This window comes from Actinia tenebrosa, unplaced genomic scaffold, assembly GCF_029948245.1.
Source record: "Actinia tenebrosa isolate PJP-AT-01 unplaced genomic scaffold, QUT_ActTen_1.0 PGA_scaffold3__52_contigs__length_22856419, whole genome shotgun sequence".
Classification (NCBI taxonomy): Eukaryota; Metazoa; Cnidaria; class Anthozoa; order Actiniaria; family Actiniidae; genus Actinia; species Actinia tenebrosa.
Genome location: NW_028292580.1, coordinates 7,167,757 through 7,184,955, shown reverse-complemented (window position 1 = coordinate 7,184,955; position 17,199 = coordinate 7,167,757). Strand labels below are relative to the sequence as shown.

At 35.5% G+C, this 17,199-nt stretch overlaps 2 protein-coding genes and 1 pseudogene across 3 annotated transcripts; 2 read left to right on the top strand and 1 right to left on the bottom strand.

Annotated features, from left to right (window-relative positions):
• Positions 1-265: 265 nt before the first annotated feature.
• Positions 266-1,845, top strand: LOC148908363 (uncharacterized). 2 transcript variants are annotated; one of them, XM_089035486.1, is made up of 2 exons: positions 266-387; positions 594-1,845. In XM_089035486.1, exons 1-2 carry the CDS (start codon positions 266-268, stop codon positions 1,843-1,845), a joined length of 1,374 nt encoding a protein of 457 aa, XP_088891612.1. The 2 variants fall into 2 exon arrangements, with proteins under 2 accessions (XP_088891612.1, XP_088891611.1); XM_089035485.1 differs by having other exon boundaries at positions 591-1,845.
• Positions 1,846-2,017: 172 nt separating this feature from the next.
• On the bottom strand, positions 2,018-3,761 carry LOC148908362 (uncharacterized). The gene is made up of 2 exons (XM_089035487.1): positions 3,615-3,761; positions 2,018-3,313 (listed from the first exon to the last, which is right to left on the bottom strand). The coding sequence occupies exons 1-2, from the start codon at positions 3,639-3,641 to the stop codon at positions 2,240-2,242; spliced, it is 1,101 nt and encodes a 366-aa protein (XP_088891613.1). The 5' UTR covers positions 3,642-3,761; the 3' UTR covers positions 2,018-2,239.
• A 146-nt stretch (positions 3,762-3,907) lies between these two features.
• Positions 3,908-14,197, top strand: LOC148908361 (uncharacterized; annotated as a pseudogene).
• Positions 14,198-17,199: the final 3,002 nt, after the last annotated feature.

The following is a 17,199-nucleotide window of genomic DNA, read 5'->3' as shown; positions in this document are numbered from 1 at the left end:
AGTGTGACGTCACGTTGTCCCGGCAACGGATTTTTGCGTTCTAAACAAACCAAGATGGCGTATGACGGCCACAGTGCATGGGTCATTTTTCTTTGGTTTTACGCAAATAACTCTGTTTTTTAAACTTCTTACTATAAATAGTGTAAAGATATACTTCTAGGAATTGGCATTGTTCACTCACAATTAGGATAATTCGACATTTTGTTGTGTTTTCGAGCGTTTATATTACTGCAGAATTCTATGGCTCACTCGAAGCCAAATCAAAATGGTTAACTGCTTCGTCCCAGACTGTAAACATCACTCAGAATCACATACCTGCACTTTCTTTACTTTCCCAAGCAAGAAGAAGAACTTGGAAGAACATAAGCGATGGATTCGCTTGATCAGGTATGAAACATGTCCTTTTTTTTTTTACCTCAACACTTGTTTACAGGATGCTAGCTCGACCACAACACCGAATCGATGGATTACTTTCCATATAGCAATACGGTTTATCGTATAAACACATTTCCTGATCGAGATTTTATTAACTAAGTATTTGTTATACATGTACTTACAATGTTTTTTGTTTTTTGTTTTAATTCAAATAGGAGAGATGACAGACAACCAGGTGCACATTCACGTGTGTGTAGCTGCCACTTTAGAAATGGCCAGAAAAGCTTTGGTCCTGAAATATTCGAGAGAAATGCAGACAAGCTATTTCCCTGCCAAGATGGACCCCCAAGAAATAAAAAGAAGAAGAAAAGTAGTCCATTAAAAGAAAACCAATTAAACATCCAGGAAATTTTGGAGGAATATCAGGAGCAGCAGAACAACAACAGTGCATCAGATACATGTGATACTAAAATATCAACAAATGAAGTGCTATTAGCAGCAGAATTGGACATGGTCAAAAGAGACTTAGAAGAAAAACAACAATATCTTAGTTATATGAGCACACACTACTCTGTGTCAAACTTAATTACAGAAGTCATTAGGATGGAGACAGGCTTACCAACAAGGGAAGTGTTCAATATTGTAGTTAGTTATGCTGCTAGGTTTAAGGATTCTATAGCATATTTTTCTGGTTGGAAAGTTGATTCACTAAGTTTTGAAGACCAGATTTTCTTGACACTTATGAAATTACGTCAAAACTATACCAACCTCCATTTAGCCCAGCTTTTTTCCTGCAGTCATAGTACTATTTCTAATATTATCATAACATTTGTCCATGTTCTACATGAGCTACTCTTTAAAAACATAATGACAACCATTCCATCCAGAGACAAGAACAAGTTAAGCGCACCTTCTTCATTTTCACAATTTATCAGTTGCAGAATTGTTATTGACTGCACAGACATAGAATGTGCAGCCCCAGGTTTAATGAGTCAGCAAAGTTTGACATATTCAAGTTACAGGGGGATGAACTCTTTTAAAGTTTTAGTGGGCGTGGCCCCTAATGGAGTCATTACTTTTGTTAGTAATTGTTACCCTGGGTCCATTTCAGATAAGGAAATTGTCAAGCAATCAGGCTTAATTAACCACATGCAAACAGGTGACTTAATTCTGGCAGACAAAGGCTTTTTAATTCAAGATTTAGTACCAAAAGGAATATATGTCAATATACCACCATTCTTAGAACATGGTAAATTCACAGAAAGTGAAATTAAAGTAACTAAGTCAATCGCAAGATGCAGGATTCATGTTGAGCGAGCAAATGCCAGGCTCAAGGATTTTAAGATATTAACATTTGTTCCACCATATCTCAGGTGTCATTCAGATAAGCTATTTCAACTCTGTGCTGCATTAGTAAACCTTCAGTTCCCATTAATTAAGGAAGGCTGCACAAACTTTGAATTTGAGTAATATATTTAATTTGATAACTATTAAGAACACCTTTAATTAAGTACCATGTTTCTAGCTATACTTATCCTACACATTACATAAACTTCAACTATAGGAAACTTATGAAAATTTACATGAACGAAAAATAGCAAAAAAATGAATATTCTTTCAGTTTAAATGATTTGGTCATGATCACATTTACATACATTTTTAAAAACTTAGATATCTAATACATAGATTTCTTAATACAAGGACTGAAAAACTACATAAACAACATGTAGTTATAGAGTGAAGGCATAAACCCAATGAAATAGATATCAGACCCACACACAACAGAAGCCTCAAAATTCCATGCATTTTTTCTTTTGCATTAGAATGAGATTTTTCCATTGGGTTTAGTGTGTTCACTCAAGTTCTAAAGTTCTCCCTTTAAGATTTTGGGAAAAATGTGAAAAAAATAAAAATCTACAAGAATATCAATATTGTTCAACCATGATGGATCCCTCTTGATATTGAGTATGGCAGTTTCTTTGGTTGTCCATACAACAAAATAACAAAATTCTCTCTGTGTTAAAAACATCTGCCCCTGTACTTGGTGCCAGTAAACATGGTCAGTCTTCAGCTCATACTTCCCATCATTATTCGTCTTCAAACAGAAACTATCATTGGTTACAGCTTCGGCTATCATGCAGTTTCTCTGGGTGTAGGGACATTTCACCTCAAGCACATGCTTTCTGCCCACCAGTCCATCAGGTGAGGCACCAAGTACCCCAGTCTTGTCCAGCCAAACCCCGGTTTCCTCAACAGGAAGTCCTGTCAAAGTTTTAAACGATTTTACTGCCTCGCTTTCATTGGTGACTCCCCAAAGAACAGCCTTCACTCTTGAGACATCATACTCTCCCAAGAGCCTTTTGATGAGGGATGGTGTTGCCCGTTTTGCATTCATAACATACCCAAAGTTACTAGCAGTACGACGCCCTTTACGTACCAGGTGCCACAATGGGTTGTCCCTCTGACCCTGGCTACTTCTGGCTATTTCTCTAATTATTTCATCTGACACTTGCACTTTTTCCTGTACAAATGCTATCTGTTGCTGCTGCCCTTGGATATCAAGAAATTCTTCGGAATAGATGATTTCCTCAATAGTTGGAATGGGTAACATTCTTGGTGGGGCAGGCTCAGGTCTAAGTATCCAGCAAATACCAGTAAATTTGCCATAGCCACGAAGTTCTGAATATAAGTATCCTCGATCCTCCTTAGTTGGTGTTCTTCGCAAAGCAACATAATCTTTACTAGGTGGAAACATCTCTATGACTGACAGTGGACTCGTGTTGTCGGTCTTTTTCTTTCTCCAAGAGCATTCGACATCTGTTCGGCTTAGATTGTGTATGCCATGGATGAAGAGCGCTGCCGCATGACTACGTTTGTATTCTCCTCTTGGGCATTCACACTGCGACGATCTGATCTTATTATTCTCGTCGAGATAGATCTGGAATTATTATAAAAGTGGAAAAAGATCAAAAGGGTATAACATTACGAAATTATTAAGCATAAGTGGTTTCAATGACTATCGTGACGATCGATACTGTCAATTGAAAACACATGAAGTCTGATAAACAGCCGATTTTCCTGTAGCAAAAAATGTTTTTAAAGCTGATTTCCCTTTGTTGATCAATTGTTTGAAGTTTTCATAAAAGGTATGGCGACTGCTAATCCCAATGCTCATAGTTAAGCTGAGTTAAGCGGATAATAATTGTTGTTTTACACATAAAATATTGTGACAGTCTTACCGTGACTTTATACACTTTGTTCTTCATGCTTGCTTTTGACTTCACCTCTTAAAACACCCTGATCATAACTAAAACTTTCTACGTGTCCAGATTGGTAATGATTTTCACCTCTTGATATAGATTTCTGCTCTTCTACGAAGAAGGAACTTAACGATGCGATCGAGAGAGACGCCATCTTGGTTTGTTTAGAACGCAAAAATCCGTCGCCTAAGCAACGTGACGTCACGGCTTGAGTACTCTATTTCCTAAGGCCAAGCATTATCCTCTTCAAACTGCTGCCTACCAATAACAAAATGGAAAGAAGGTGAATGCTGCTACAACAGCAAATTAGCGGCAACAAATACAAGTTGAAACAGGAGTTTGTGGAATGAGCATTCTATTTGATCTCTACAGATTGTACAACTTTGACCCAATATTCGATATGACCATAGACCGTATGCATCTCACATTCAACATGCTGAAAAGAGAGTTTTTGAGTAAGATGTGGTTGGGTCTTGGAGGTAATGCAGGAAAACCAATTACTGACAGAAATCCTTCTGATGGTGGGCTTCTTCATCGAGAAGAGTTTGCCTCAGCTCTCCAGTCCGTTGAATGGACGGCCAAGGAAAGAGCAAAGGGAGTTGCCAGACTGCAAACAATGACAGACAAACATGGAGGCTGGAAGTCTAATGAATTTAAGAGGTAAACAGCTCAACCCAAAAATTACGATTTATTTTGGGATAAGCATAGTCATTTGTAGAGCATATTATTTGTGGTGTCTCCCAACTGTTGGAAATTGTAAATATTGGAAAATGTCAACCTTAATAAAAAGTTTCTATAACTTGCATATTTTTTTTCATACATTCAGCAGTGTTGCAAGAGAGGTTTTGGCTCAGAAAATTTCCTCAAAGGCATATGACTGTTTCATGCTGCTTTGTGATGCTGTAAAGATGTTGTATAGTGCCAACCTCCAAGGCAGTGGTTGGCAACCTGGGTATATCTATAACATTGATTCCATTTGAAGACTGGCCTATCAAAAGGTCCATAGAAAGATGTTCCGAACTAGCTAACTCTGATGGTGACAAATTCGGTGTTAAACATGATTCTCTGGTGCCGATTGAATTCGCGAATGTAGTCCCCGACACCCTCCACCTTATGCTAAGAATAAGAGGAAAACTTCTTAACCAAGTAAGTCAAATGTGAAAGCTGAATTATGTAAAATGACAACAATAACTCAGCAATAGTTTATAATTTTCATAGGTTGCATGTTTGGCAATCAAACAAAAAAAGAAATATCAGATGGAAACAGCTATGCGTGAAATTCGTAAGTTTGCTAGTAACTTAATAATTATCTTATTTTTGTTTGTTTATCCTTCAATGATTGTTAAGTCAACATTTCGTTTGGGGACAGTCAGAGGTTTATTTCACTTGTAGATTTAATAGTTTGCTTTATTATCTATTAGTGTACCTCATTTGTTTAGTGAGATCTCTCCTTTTGGCCAAACAAAATGTAGCCTCCTTTGCGGCCGTTCTTAGGGTCGTCACGGAATGTTGCTGACGACCATAAGAATTGCTGCAAAGGAGGTTAAACAAAATGTTGCATTGTCTTGGTTATAAGGGCATTCATGGGAATTATGTAAACTGCTCAAACAGGTCAGCTGACCCAATCTCCTTAGATACTTATGATGAAACAAGTTTCAAACTTAAATTTCACGTGTCATTTACTAATTATGACAATGTGCTTATTTATTACATAGGTTTTGAAATTGCTTAAGGGGTATAATTTAATTACTTAGGTAACAGATCATAAGAAAAATATTTGTTGTTGTTGTGGTTGTTATTTCTTTCTGAAATAAAATTTCAATGAGTCAAACCTTTTTTTGTGATGTATTAAAGTAAAACAAGAACGATTATGTGCAACGTCGACATTTTGATTATTCAGAAGACTCGTAGATCGAGCCCAACGCATCAAAAAAAGCTCTTTTCATTAGAATTAAAGACGAGTCTGATTTCAAGCTCTGGAGGATTTTGTTCTCCATAGAGACAGTTCAAAGTCACAGCGGTATTCAGTAAAAATTATTATAAACTTGATCGAGCGAAGTTTTATAACTGATCAAAAGTTGTATTTACTAAGTAACTTCTTAGGAAAACAATCAATATAGAAAGAAATAGTAAAAGACGACAGAAAAAACAATTCCAATGGAGTTTCCAAGGAAGTTCGGCCAGTTCTGTCATTCAAATAAGCCGTTCTTAATAAAAAGTAAATTAATCGCTGCACATTACAAACAGCCGAAGCAATAATGTTCTTGAATGTTTAAATCTGCGAAGGTCTAAAAAGAATTCGCTCCAAAAATGAATCAGTAATTTACAGACTTGGATGAAGACAAAATAAATAGCATTTCTAAATGAATTTCTAAAATATTCGCTTAGTTCACAGGAAATTTCAGGCAACAAATGTAGGAGTCGTGACCCTTGAAGGTCAAGTTATGTAGTAATTTAAAACAACGTAACGCAACGCTTTTTGTTGATCGTCCCCATTGTATCATAAACGGCCAATTATCTTGTATATTCAGTTTTGAGATCGTAGGTCGAATAATTCCTAGAATAAAATACAGTCTGACTTTGAAATTGAAAACAGAGAAAGCGTTTGCAAATAGATCTTCTTCCAATTATACTCTATACTTGACTCAGTTGACTCCGTCGAAGTCAAAGTCATCCTTCGTATTGAAGTTCACACAATTAATTCATCACAGAATTCGCTTCCAAACTCAACAAAAAAACAAAGAACTAGGTTTTAAAAGGAAAATAGAAGAACTTTTACTCATTTTACCAGATAAATTGAGTATTTAAAAAAAATATGAAATCCAGCGAAATACTTTGAATCCCTTCAATGTTAACTAGCCAAGAAGGGTGTGGGCGCAACCATAAACTTATTACACATTGTGTTGTGACCAGGAGTTTTAATACTTTAAATACGGTTTCTACAACAAATAAATATATAAGTTAAATATAGTGAATAACTAAAGTAGATCAAGAACTCAAGAACCGGCGAAATGAACAAGAAAAATACTTACAAAACAAACTAGTGCAAACTTGACTTGGACTGACTACAAAAACTTTGTTCTAGTGAATTTAACAAACAAGAACCAACAGCAAGCAAACAAGATGTACCAGTTACCAAACAAGAACCAACAGCAAGCAAGCAAGATGGACCAGTTAAAGACCTATTAGCACTTATCGTGATGCACCGCGGTCATAGATGATTTTCGTGGTCCATGAAAACCGAAGGCTCATAGTGAAATATAGAATCCTTTTCCATCGTAGTAATGGGGTACAAAAATCATTGTTTTGCGGCTTTTAGCGACGATTTAAGTGTTTACTTGGAACTTTGAGATTGTTCTTTTCATTTGTGGTGAACTCTTTATTCAACTTCAAGAGATATGACTACACGAGAACATACGAAGAGAGACCGGCCACCAAGGAACGAAAAAATTGTAAAAGTGTAGCTTAGAAATTCCACATATAATCATATAACCTTTGGAAAGAAAAAAATCTACTATGGGTTTTACCAAGGCAACGAATAGCGAATTTGCGGAAGTTCTCTTACACTCAATACATATAAATCTTTTTCTGAATTCAGTATCATATTTCAATGTAAGGTTAAGGAAAATATATCTTGTTTTTCAGGCAACCGTGCAATCTGTATACAAGAATTTACTAGAGAGTGATGAAAATATCCACTGGGATTTTGAAAAAAGAATTACTACCGTTTGGGAAGTTTATTACCCTTCTTTGTTTATACAGTACAAATTTGAATAATACCACGGGCAACTCAGGCGGAATAGTTTTTCATATGGGTTAGGTGTGGGGGTGATATAAGGAGAAAAGCAAAATGATGGATCAATTTGAGAACCACATGGTGCTGCAATTGGTTTTCCTATAAATAACAATGTTTTTTGTTTCTTTTTCCTTTAAGTAACAAGTAAGTTCACTAAATGAATGAATGAATGTACGTTAAAAGCTTAAATTACCGTAATATTTAATTCTACATCATTGTTGGTACTATTTTTTTTCGTTTTGATTCTTTCAAACAACTTGAATTAACTTAATTTTCTTATAGCGAGAGTAAACATGGACGACATAACGTATTTGATTGAAGCCGTTCATAGCGTTATCAATGCTTTGGACAGATTGAGAGACTCAGGAGATGTCTCGACAGACTTCCAACCAGTGGTTTTAAAGTTAGACTACCTACAAAGAATGGTAGTAGGTCTTGATATTGACGATTCTGTGACCGAGATGGTAGGAGCTGCCTTCAAAATGTACGTAAGAATATCGCCCCATTTATTTCCTAGAGTCCATAACATTTTGACCAACTTTTGACATCACATTGTGGTAAATAAGAGGACATACCCCGCTAAACCATCGTAAATTTGTTAAATTTGCAAAGGATGAATGATAAATGGATAGTTTCATAGTTTTTCTGTTCATTCTCGCCCAAAATGATTTATATAGTTTTTGCAAAATTTCATAAACTAAATGTTGTAAATTGTTCAGAACATGTATAAGTTTTATAATACAGTGAATCATGAACATCTTGGATAACTTATAGCAGTGAGCCAAAATTAATTCTTGAATATTGCCTTACATACTAGAAGAGCCAGAAAGTCTTATTCTCTTGACTAAAAAGAAATATATTGAAGTTTTACAACTGGCAAAGAATGATTACTTTTGGTTAGTTTTGTGATTGCCTAATTACCAAATTAACTCTGGAGCGAGCAGCAGTTTGAACTATGAGCCAAACCAATGAAAAAGTCCTAGATGTGTCTATTGTTTCTGTGCAATGGTTCATTATATTTCTGGGATTTTTGTTTGTTTGTTTGTTTGGGTTTGTTTTGTTTTGTTTTGTTTTGTTTTGTTTTGTTTTGTTTTGTTTGTTTTGTTGTTGTTTTTTGCCTTTTGGGGTATGTGTTTGTCGTTCTGTAGGAAACTACATTAAGATAAATAAATATACTTACAAAAATATATAAATAATTTTTTTTCTAATCAGCAAGAGTAGGTCTAACATTAAGTAGTTTAAATAGGATTTTCTAGTAGTTTTAGATTTTTAATAGATACATGTTTAATTTTATACACTATAATTTTTTTATGTTTTTTAGTGCATTTGAAAACGAATGTTGAATTTGCGCTTTACAGATTAATTTATTATCATTATTATCTCACTGTGGTTGGCTCTAGATATGATGGAGAATGGTACAATGCATCAAGGAAAACGCCCGTTTTAAAATGGCCTGGAAAGAGGTTGGATGGGAACAAGAAATTGAGTAATACTTGCTCGAGCCAACAGATGCAGATAAGTTGTGTACAGTTATGTACAGATTTAAAAAATTCGAAGGTGAGTCACAATTATTATTCTATCTTTGAACTTAGTTTTTCTGTAGTGTAACGCTTGTTTTCAGTTTTTTATACGCTTGCATGTCTATATTGTGTATTATGTTGTGCAAGAAAACAGGATAAAATTAAAATTAAAGAACTAAATCGCAAAGAAACATCATCAATTGCTGAACTATGAAATCATAAATTGTTCTCGCTAGTAATAAGATAATAATGGCAAAAAACAATCCATCAAATGACTTTGGGTTTAGGGTAAAAAAACAAAGCAGTCTTTATGATTCAGTTCAAAATATGAAGGCATTAAAAAAACATCTCCTTCAACACTTCTCACTCCCCTGCAAAGGTTTGTGCTGTAAACCAGGCATAACTCGACAGATAAAATTATGGAGTCAACTCAGCTTCAATGATTGCTACCTAGAATTCCTTTTCGTCCAGTCGAGTAGGCTTGTGTTGGTCGATGACAACGTTTTTTGAATAGCCCACTTCCGAGATACGCTTCGCTTGTCAAGTATAAAGGTTTCAGTTGGAGACTCAGTGCTAAATTCAATTTATTCTTTTCTCATCACGAATGACTGGGCATTTGGCACGGAGCCTCATACTGAAACCTTTGTACTTGACAAACGAAGTGTATCTCTGAAGTGGGCTATTGACTGTATTATGAGTTGCACCGTTATCAAAAATAATGAATCATTATAAACCACAATCGAAAATCAAGTCAAAATCATTATCAAATCCTATATGAATTGCGCCATTATCAAAAGCCAATGCATCATTTCTTACCTGGATTCACTGTGGAACCGGAAAGCCACCTAAAATTCCCTCAGTGGGCCCTGCATTCAATACTTGCTCCACAAATTGTTCTAATCCTGGGAGAATGGGGGGAAATGAAATTTGAGAAATTTTAAACTTTTTAGTGCTTTCACTTAAAAATAAACTTAGTTATAGAAATAAAACCAACAAACCCCGCACTTTAACATACTAGGTGTTTTCAACTATCATCAAGTACTGAAGTCTGTTGGCATCCAAAATTAAATACGTCTTTCACCAAAACATATTTTTATCTTGAAGGAAATTTTAATCTCATGGCAAATAAAGTAAGAGAAATTAAATGTAAGATCAAATGTAAGATTACAAGATTAGTAAGAGAAACATTGCGAATGAGTCAAAAGCCATCGCCAGAAAACTCGAATCGACATGCGCAGTTGGAGCGTGGCACTTAGAATTTTTTCGGCTTGGATTTCACTCCCTCCTTGTAGAAAATGTATGGCGAATAATTATGAATCTCTTCGTGAATTAAAATATATGTATTTACACAAGCTACCGTGTATCTGGATAAGTTCTCATAAACGTAAAGTTTATTTAGAAGCTACTTATGGGACTTAACATAGTATTTTCGGTTCGTTTTACGAATTTTGTAAACCAACAGTTTTTGACGCCATGTATAGGGTGTCACTTAGTGGAAGCGATGAATATACCTGCACTACATTTAAATTTTCTATCCCTATATGTGCGTACTAACCTTGCCACATATGTATTTCACGAGTTGAAATAACAGACCATTGCTCAGCAAAATATTTTGATAAATTCCTCTCGATACAGGCTCGGTTTTTAAGATTTAAACTATGGCACAAATGACGTCTACACAAGTGCAATATCATCCATAGAAAGTGCTTTAGTTGATGTGAAAAGCGAGGAAAACTACTTGCTGTCTTCTTTTTCGAAGCAGCCATCTTGAATAAATTGTGCTAGGCGTTCAAAATAAAGCCTAGAGAGACTGAACCCTAGTTTACCCATCTGACTTTGCAGTTTTAAAAAAAACCGCGAATCTTAGTGTGCCAAAATTATTGTGTTTGTAATAACTTCGGGAAATTTTTTGAAATGTCTGATGTATATAAAGGAAAAGAGTTGATTTCTCTCACTGAATGCCCCAACACAAAGCTCCACTATATCTTGGAGCAACGCGAAAGCGGCAATGATGTAGTTTTCTGGTTAAAAATAAGAATGGAGGCCCTTGCTGCATGGAGACGAACCATGGTTTGTTCTTCTCAGAGTCTGAAGTACATCGAACTCATAAATTTAACCATTCCTGGAGATGCTTTTCGACTAAATAAGGAAAGTGTTCGACTAGAAAAACAGTTTTCAAGGATTGCTATTGATTCTGAAAACAAAAGGAAAGCCCTCAACAAAATGGGAAATCTGAAAAAGAGAAAACAATTTTTGGAAAGCTGGAAAAAAATTGCAATTTTGAAAAATGATATTATAACAGTGGAAGAATGGAAATCAAAACTCAGCAACCTCGAACAAAAATTGCAGATAGCAGAGAGCCAAATAGAGGAATTAAAAGAAAAATATTCTGACATTGAAAAGAAAAAACAGGAACTTTTCATGGAAATGGTCAATGAAAAAGAAGTTCTCAATATCTGCCAAGAGGAAAATGAAAAAATGAAAAAATATATAAGGCAACTTGAAAAAGACCAGTATTGTCAAGTCAGGGGCACAGCTATTCCTAAGCTTAAGTCGACTCAAGCCCAAAATAAGAAATTAAAGGAATTAAAATCAAGAGCTCAAAAGGCTCTGTATTTCAGTAGTCTTTTTGGGCTCGAGCTTGACTGCCTAAAGTTGAAGGATCCAGACAGCTCCAAGACATACAATATTGAATTCAACAGCTCATCTCCTACAGAACCACTAGTTTCCTCTGCTTCCCCAAATGCATCATTGACACAGGACAAAACTTTACCTGCTACACCACCCTCTAGCTCTGAAACTTCATCAACATCCAGCTCCCCTAATATGAATGATCAGTCTTCACCACAAACACAATTCTCTAAACTGAATGAGGATGATAAAGCCAGGGTCGAGAGTATTCTCTACCTCCTTGATAAATTTGGGGTTGGAGATGAATTGTTACATGAATTGTCCATGACCATAGATGGATTGCCCAAGTCCTACTTGATTAAACAATGTAGAAGTGAACTCAACAAGAACTGCATAATTACTTCTACCCCAGGCAAGGCCCCAGGTGCACAGCATCATTTCAAACAATTACTAACTGATCAAGTTCAACAAATGGTATGTACATATTTGTGTCTTGTTTTTATTTTCAGATTGTGGAGGCCGTACTTGTAATGCTCTCTTTAGAAGGTTTCTAATTTACTTACATCAGTAAATCATTGTCTTTACAGAGAAAGTCCAATGTGATTCAAGAAGGTGAGAAGGTGAAAGTTAAATTGAGTGGTGATGGTGCCAGAATGAGTAGGGCGAGTAATTTTATATTGCTCAGCTTTTCAATTCTTCAGAGTACAGATCTATTATCATCAAAAGGTAAATATTACTAGATTTGTACAATTTATAAGATGAACTAAAGTGTTTTTCATAGGAATTTGATTAAACAATTTCAAATTATCTCATAGGTACTCACACCATAGCTGTAGTAAATGGCCCTGAAAGCAGAGAAACTATAGAAAGCAGCTTTAAGGACATTTTTGATGAGGTCAATGATATAATAAAGGATGGCTACATAACTGTGGATAACAAACAATTAGAGATAGAGATGTTTCTTGGAGGTGATTACAAGGTACACTTCATATATACAGTCATATTCCATGCAATAAAATGTTATATTTATGGACTAGGTATTAATCATAAAAAGTTGTATTTCCTTATCTGCGTAAGTCGTTTATCTTTTCAGTTCCTGCTGCTGGTTATGGGCCTCACTGCAGCTAATTCCAACTATGCTTGTTTGTGGTGCAAAGTTTTTAAGAAAGACAGGTATATGCTTAAGTACCCTAGCTTGCCTTTCATATTTTATTCATTGTTGTTAGGATAACGACAAGTAAATGTATCCACATGCTGATTAAAAAAAAAAAAAAACTTTAAAAAAGATAAATAATAATTATTGTTTTCTTAAGGGGTGACATGACCAAGCCAGACAACTACTACAATGAGGCACCTCTCAAGAGAACACTGGAGGAACTGCATGAATGTGCCTGCAAATCAAAGGGAGAAAACTACTGTTGTGCATTTCCACCTCTCCTTAATATCCCACTGGATCACATAATATTGTATGAACTACATTTAATGCTCCGCATAACAGATATTTTAATTGGTAACCTTATTGAAGATGCAATGCAGTGAGATGATAAGGAGAGTTTTCTCAGCCATGTGAGTGGAAAGCAAAAAATCCATCTTGACAAGCTCATCAATACCATCAATAGCTGTGGGGTTTCTTTCTCAGTCTGGGAAAAAAAGAAATGCAGATGGAAAAGGATCGGGTACTTGGGATTGGACAAGTTTAATGGGGGATGACAGGAAGAAACTTATGAAAGATCTTCCCAGCAAATTGGAGACTGTAATACAACAGGATACTGCAAAAACAGTAGTAGAATTGTGGAAGGTACCCATGTTAATTCAAATTTCAATTTAAATCCAAGTTTAATCCAAACAATTGAAGCTAACAAAATATGATATAAAGTTATTTGCTGTATTTTTTATAGGAATTTGCCAATATGTACTTTGACTTCATTTCTTCCTTTGAACCAACTAACATTGATGAATACCGTCAAAAGGTAATTTGCAAATTACAAGATTTAAAATTTGTCTGCTATCCTAATGCTAAAGGAAATTTCTTTCTAGATGAAAAAATGGATTGACACCTTTGCTGAAGTGGGGCATAAAAGGATTGGATATGCCAGAGAACGTGTGACATGCTATATGCATGCAGCAGCATACCACATCCCACAAATGGTGAAGTTGCACAAAAATATAAAACAGTTCAGTGGCCAAGGTACAATTAACTGAAACATAACTACATTAAATTTTTAAGCACAAGTAATATAATGCTGATACATAAACTTGCAGGTGTGGAAAAAAACAATGATGATGCTCGGAAAATAATACAAAGAAAGAGCAATCACACTGATGACCCCGCTGAAATCCTGCGTGCTGAGTTCAGAATCAATGCTTTGAAGCATAGGGAGAGAAAGCCCAGAAAATATACCAAAAAAAGTTCAGAATACTGGCAAACCAACATCAAAGCAAAACGCAAAGCACGCAAGAGAATCAGCTATGACAAGGTCCCTGAAGTTTTGCCAAATGAAGCACCTCCTGTAATGGCTGAGCCACCTACCCAGCAAAATAATAGAGCAAAAAGAAATCAAGCTGTGTATTCAAGAAAAGGGGGGGAAAATGCCAAACGAACCAAGAAACAATAAGACATGTATGAGTAATATACATATATAGTATGCAAGTAGGAGACCTTCATGGGCATTTATAATGGCTAGCCATATCAGCATAGTGCCAAAATATCTATGTTTATTAAGTGGAATGCAAATGAGGATGAGTCTGTATCTGATTTACAGACTTGAATATGATTAAGATTTTCTATTGTGCTTTGTTCATTGATTATTTATAATACAGTATTCATTTATGAATTCTTATTAAGAGATATAAGCTTAAAGGGTATAAGTTAATTATTAGAATCATCACCAAGAGCTACTTTTATGAAAGAAAAAGTCAATTTCTGAAATGCTCTTGGTGTTGGATGGTGCCCTTCAAGTACACTATATTTTTTGGGTGACCGGGAGATATAAGATCTAACTTTCATGAGGTAAAAGAGTTTTATCCCCTGGCCATGGGAATCTGCAGAGTAATCCCAAAACTCTGGAAAATACTTCCTTGGGAAAGCTGACTTTTCTAACAAGTGCCATCTCTCATGAAGTGTCCATTTTCCCTCAAAAAGGGATTTATAAACGTCTCCCCTGAATGAGATGGTTACTGGAAGCCTTGATTTTGATTTAAGGTGTTTCTCAACCGCAACCCTGAATGAAGTTACTTCTGAAAAAATGATAGTTTCCTCAATTACTGGAATATTGAAAAACCTGAAAAGGAAATCAATAAAATGCGATTAGTAAATGATGCACCTTTGACCACAGAAAACTTCCCCATTTTTTAAATATATTGTATATATAGTGGTGTTTTATTTTTGTATGCTGCTGTAAATATTCAATACATAATAAAAGCTTAAATAACTTGTAAGCAGCAAAAATCAATAAATCATACCGGACACAATCAAGTGAAATATTTTCTTCTGGTTCCCAGGTGGAATCGAAAGGAGAATATCCCCGCCACAAAACTAAGTATTCAGTAGTCCCCTGTTAGCGAATAAAAATAGCACATAAGCAGAATTCTATAACCACTACAATAAGTTTATTTATGAATTATGTATGCTTATCAATTACCAGAAACAAAGAAATTCAACTCACCGTCACATTTTCTCGCTTCGTGATGAGTCGCTCCACTTCCCATAGTCTCCCCTTTCCTTTGATTCTAGTAGTTTGAGACTTGGGAAGAATATCCGCAGAAGACACATTGTTTAAAGTTGAATAAAACCCTTTTTCTCGTCTTACGCGACCAGCGGCCATTTTGAATTCCAGTTGAATTCCTTAGATTATGCTAATTACTTCGAGCACATGAACCAATCAGGTATACGCTCAGACAATACGAGGATTGACAGATGATTTGATATAGCCGAGTGAACTTAAATAAGCACCTCCCACTATGATTCGAGTTTTCTGGCGATGCTTTAGAAGCGAAGAAAACTGTCGTGTGACAAGTTTCTTATAACTCCTCGAAACCATCTCCTCAATAAAACCAAAATACCAGGATTTTGTAATGATTCCTTGCTTGCTTGCTCAAATCCTCAGCAAAAAAATGGTTTTTATCTCCAAAAATAATTTATTTAACCCTTCACTCCCAAGACTCTAAAGGTGAAGCAGAAGAGTCAAGGGCACCAGTTCTTTCTAACTTTGATCGACAAAAGTTTATCTATTCTTCCAAGACGATTTTTTAATCAATCTGGGTTTCCTGTGTTTTGCACCACAACAAGAAAGGTTGGGCTCCCTGTGGCACTCGGCCGTTGACAAGTTCGAGTCGGTAATGAAAGAAACCAGATCGATGTTGTGTCTAAAAACATTCATAAAAATCCAGGTTTCAGAGTTTGCCAGGTAAGAATTCTTAAACAGCTACATTATTTAAGGCTATAAAAGTGTTTTAGGCTTGTTTTTGAGTTTATATTTTACTTATAAACACTAGTATCTCGTCTGTTATAGAAAGCGGCCAGAGGTCAGAAATGAGTAATTTGACCAAAGTTTGAAGACATACTGCGTGACACACAATCATTTGCCCAAAGATTTCTTTACATCACTAGAAAGACCAACATCTGAATAATCAACCAGCGAAGTTTCACGCGACGGAGAGGTTAAGCACATTCAGAATGAATATTTTTGTAAGACCTACTTTTTGATACTCTAAACACACGTCTAGCGAATAAAATTATTTTGTTATCTTAAAATTGTACAATTGATCCCAAAGTCACGCATATCGTACTCAATAGATTGTTCTTCAAGAATATGGGTTGTTTTAATTCCCAGTGTTGCTTATTTTGTGTCCAGCAGCCGCGAAAGTTGAGTCAAAATTTACTGTCGCGAACGGTGTTTTCGGGAGTGTTTGAAAAATTCCATTTTTCTCCATAATAAAGCGTTATTTGTTCAAACCAACTATACAGCGATTCTTAGGATACATTACCCTAACTAACTTGAAAGTATGAGCGAAATCGATTTTTCGAAGTTTGCCACGTTTTGCTCGATGGTTACAGACAGTCACTCTTAAGATCTTGCCATGCAATCTTACTAGCGAGACCATGTAACAGGATCAGACTTGAACTTATCAAGATCTTAACTAAGATAATGCCAGATCTTGTCAAGATCTTATCCAAGATAATGCCAGATCTTGTCAAGATCTTATCCAAGATAATGCCAGATCTTGTCAAGACCTTATCTAAGATCTTGCATGATCTTGCTGGATCTTTGTATGACCTTGCACAAGATCCTGCAAGATCCTTGAATGCTGAGATAGCTACCCTAAAGGAAACCTCAAAATGTATATGCATTTTTAGAGTACTTAATGTTGAGTACCAAGGAGCCTTTTCCAATGGACGTCGAAAAATTTTTAAGTTCTTTGTAAAATTTATTGTTTTACAGCAGTATTATATTATTCTTTGGAATTGGATCAAAGAACTTTGGGTCAAAAGACCTTTGTTACCTTTGTGACCTTTTTACAGCAGTATTATGTTATTGTTAGAAATTGGGTCAAAAGACCTTTGTTAAAGTTCAATAACATATATATTTTATGGTAAGAGATCAGGTGTATGATGAAT

What these genes read in the sequence shown, in the direction of transcription:
- LOC148908363 (XM_089035485.1), top strand. Translation starts at nt 266, where the DNA reads ATGGTTAACTGCTTCGTCCCAGACTGTAAACATCACTCAGAATCACAT. An exon ending in CGATGGATTCGCTTGATCAG is followed by an intron (nt 388 to 590) that starts GTATGAAACATG and finishes TAATTCAAATAG; the next exon opens with GAGAGATGACAGACAACCAG.
- LOC148908362 (XM_089035487.1), bottom strand. Translation starts at nt 3,641, where the DNA reads ATGAAGAACAAAGTGTATAAAGTCACG. An exon ending in ACAAAGTGTATAAAGTCACG is followed by an intron (nt 3,314 to 3,614) that starts GTAAGACTGTCA and finishes TAATAATTCCAG; the next exon opens with ATCTATCTCGACGAGAATAA.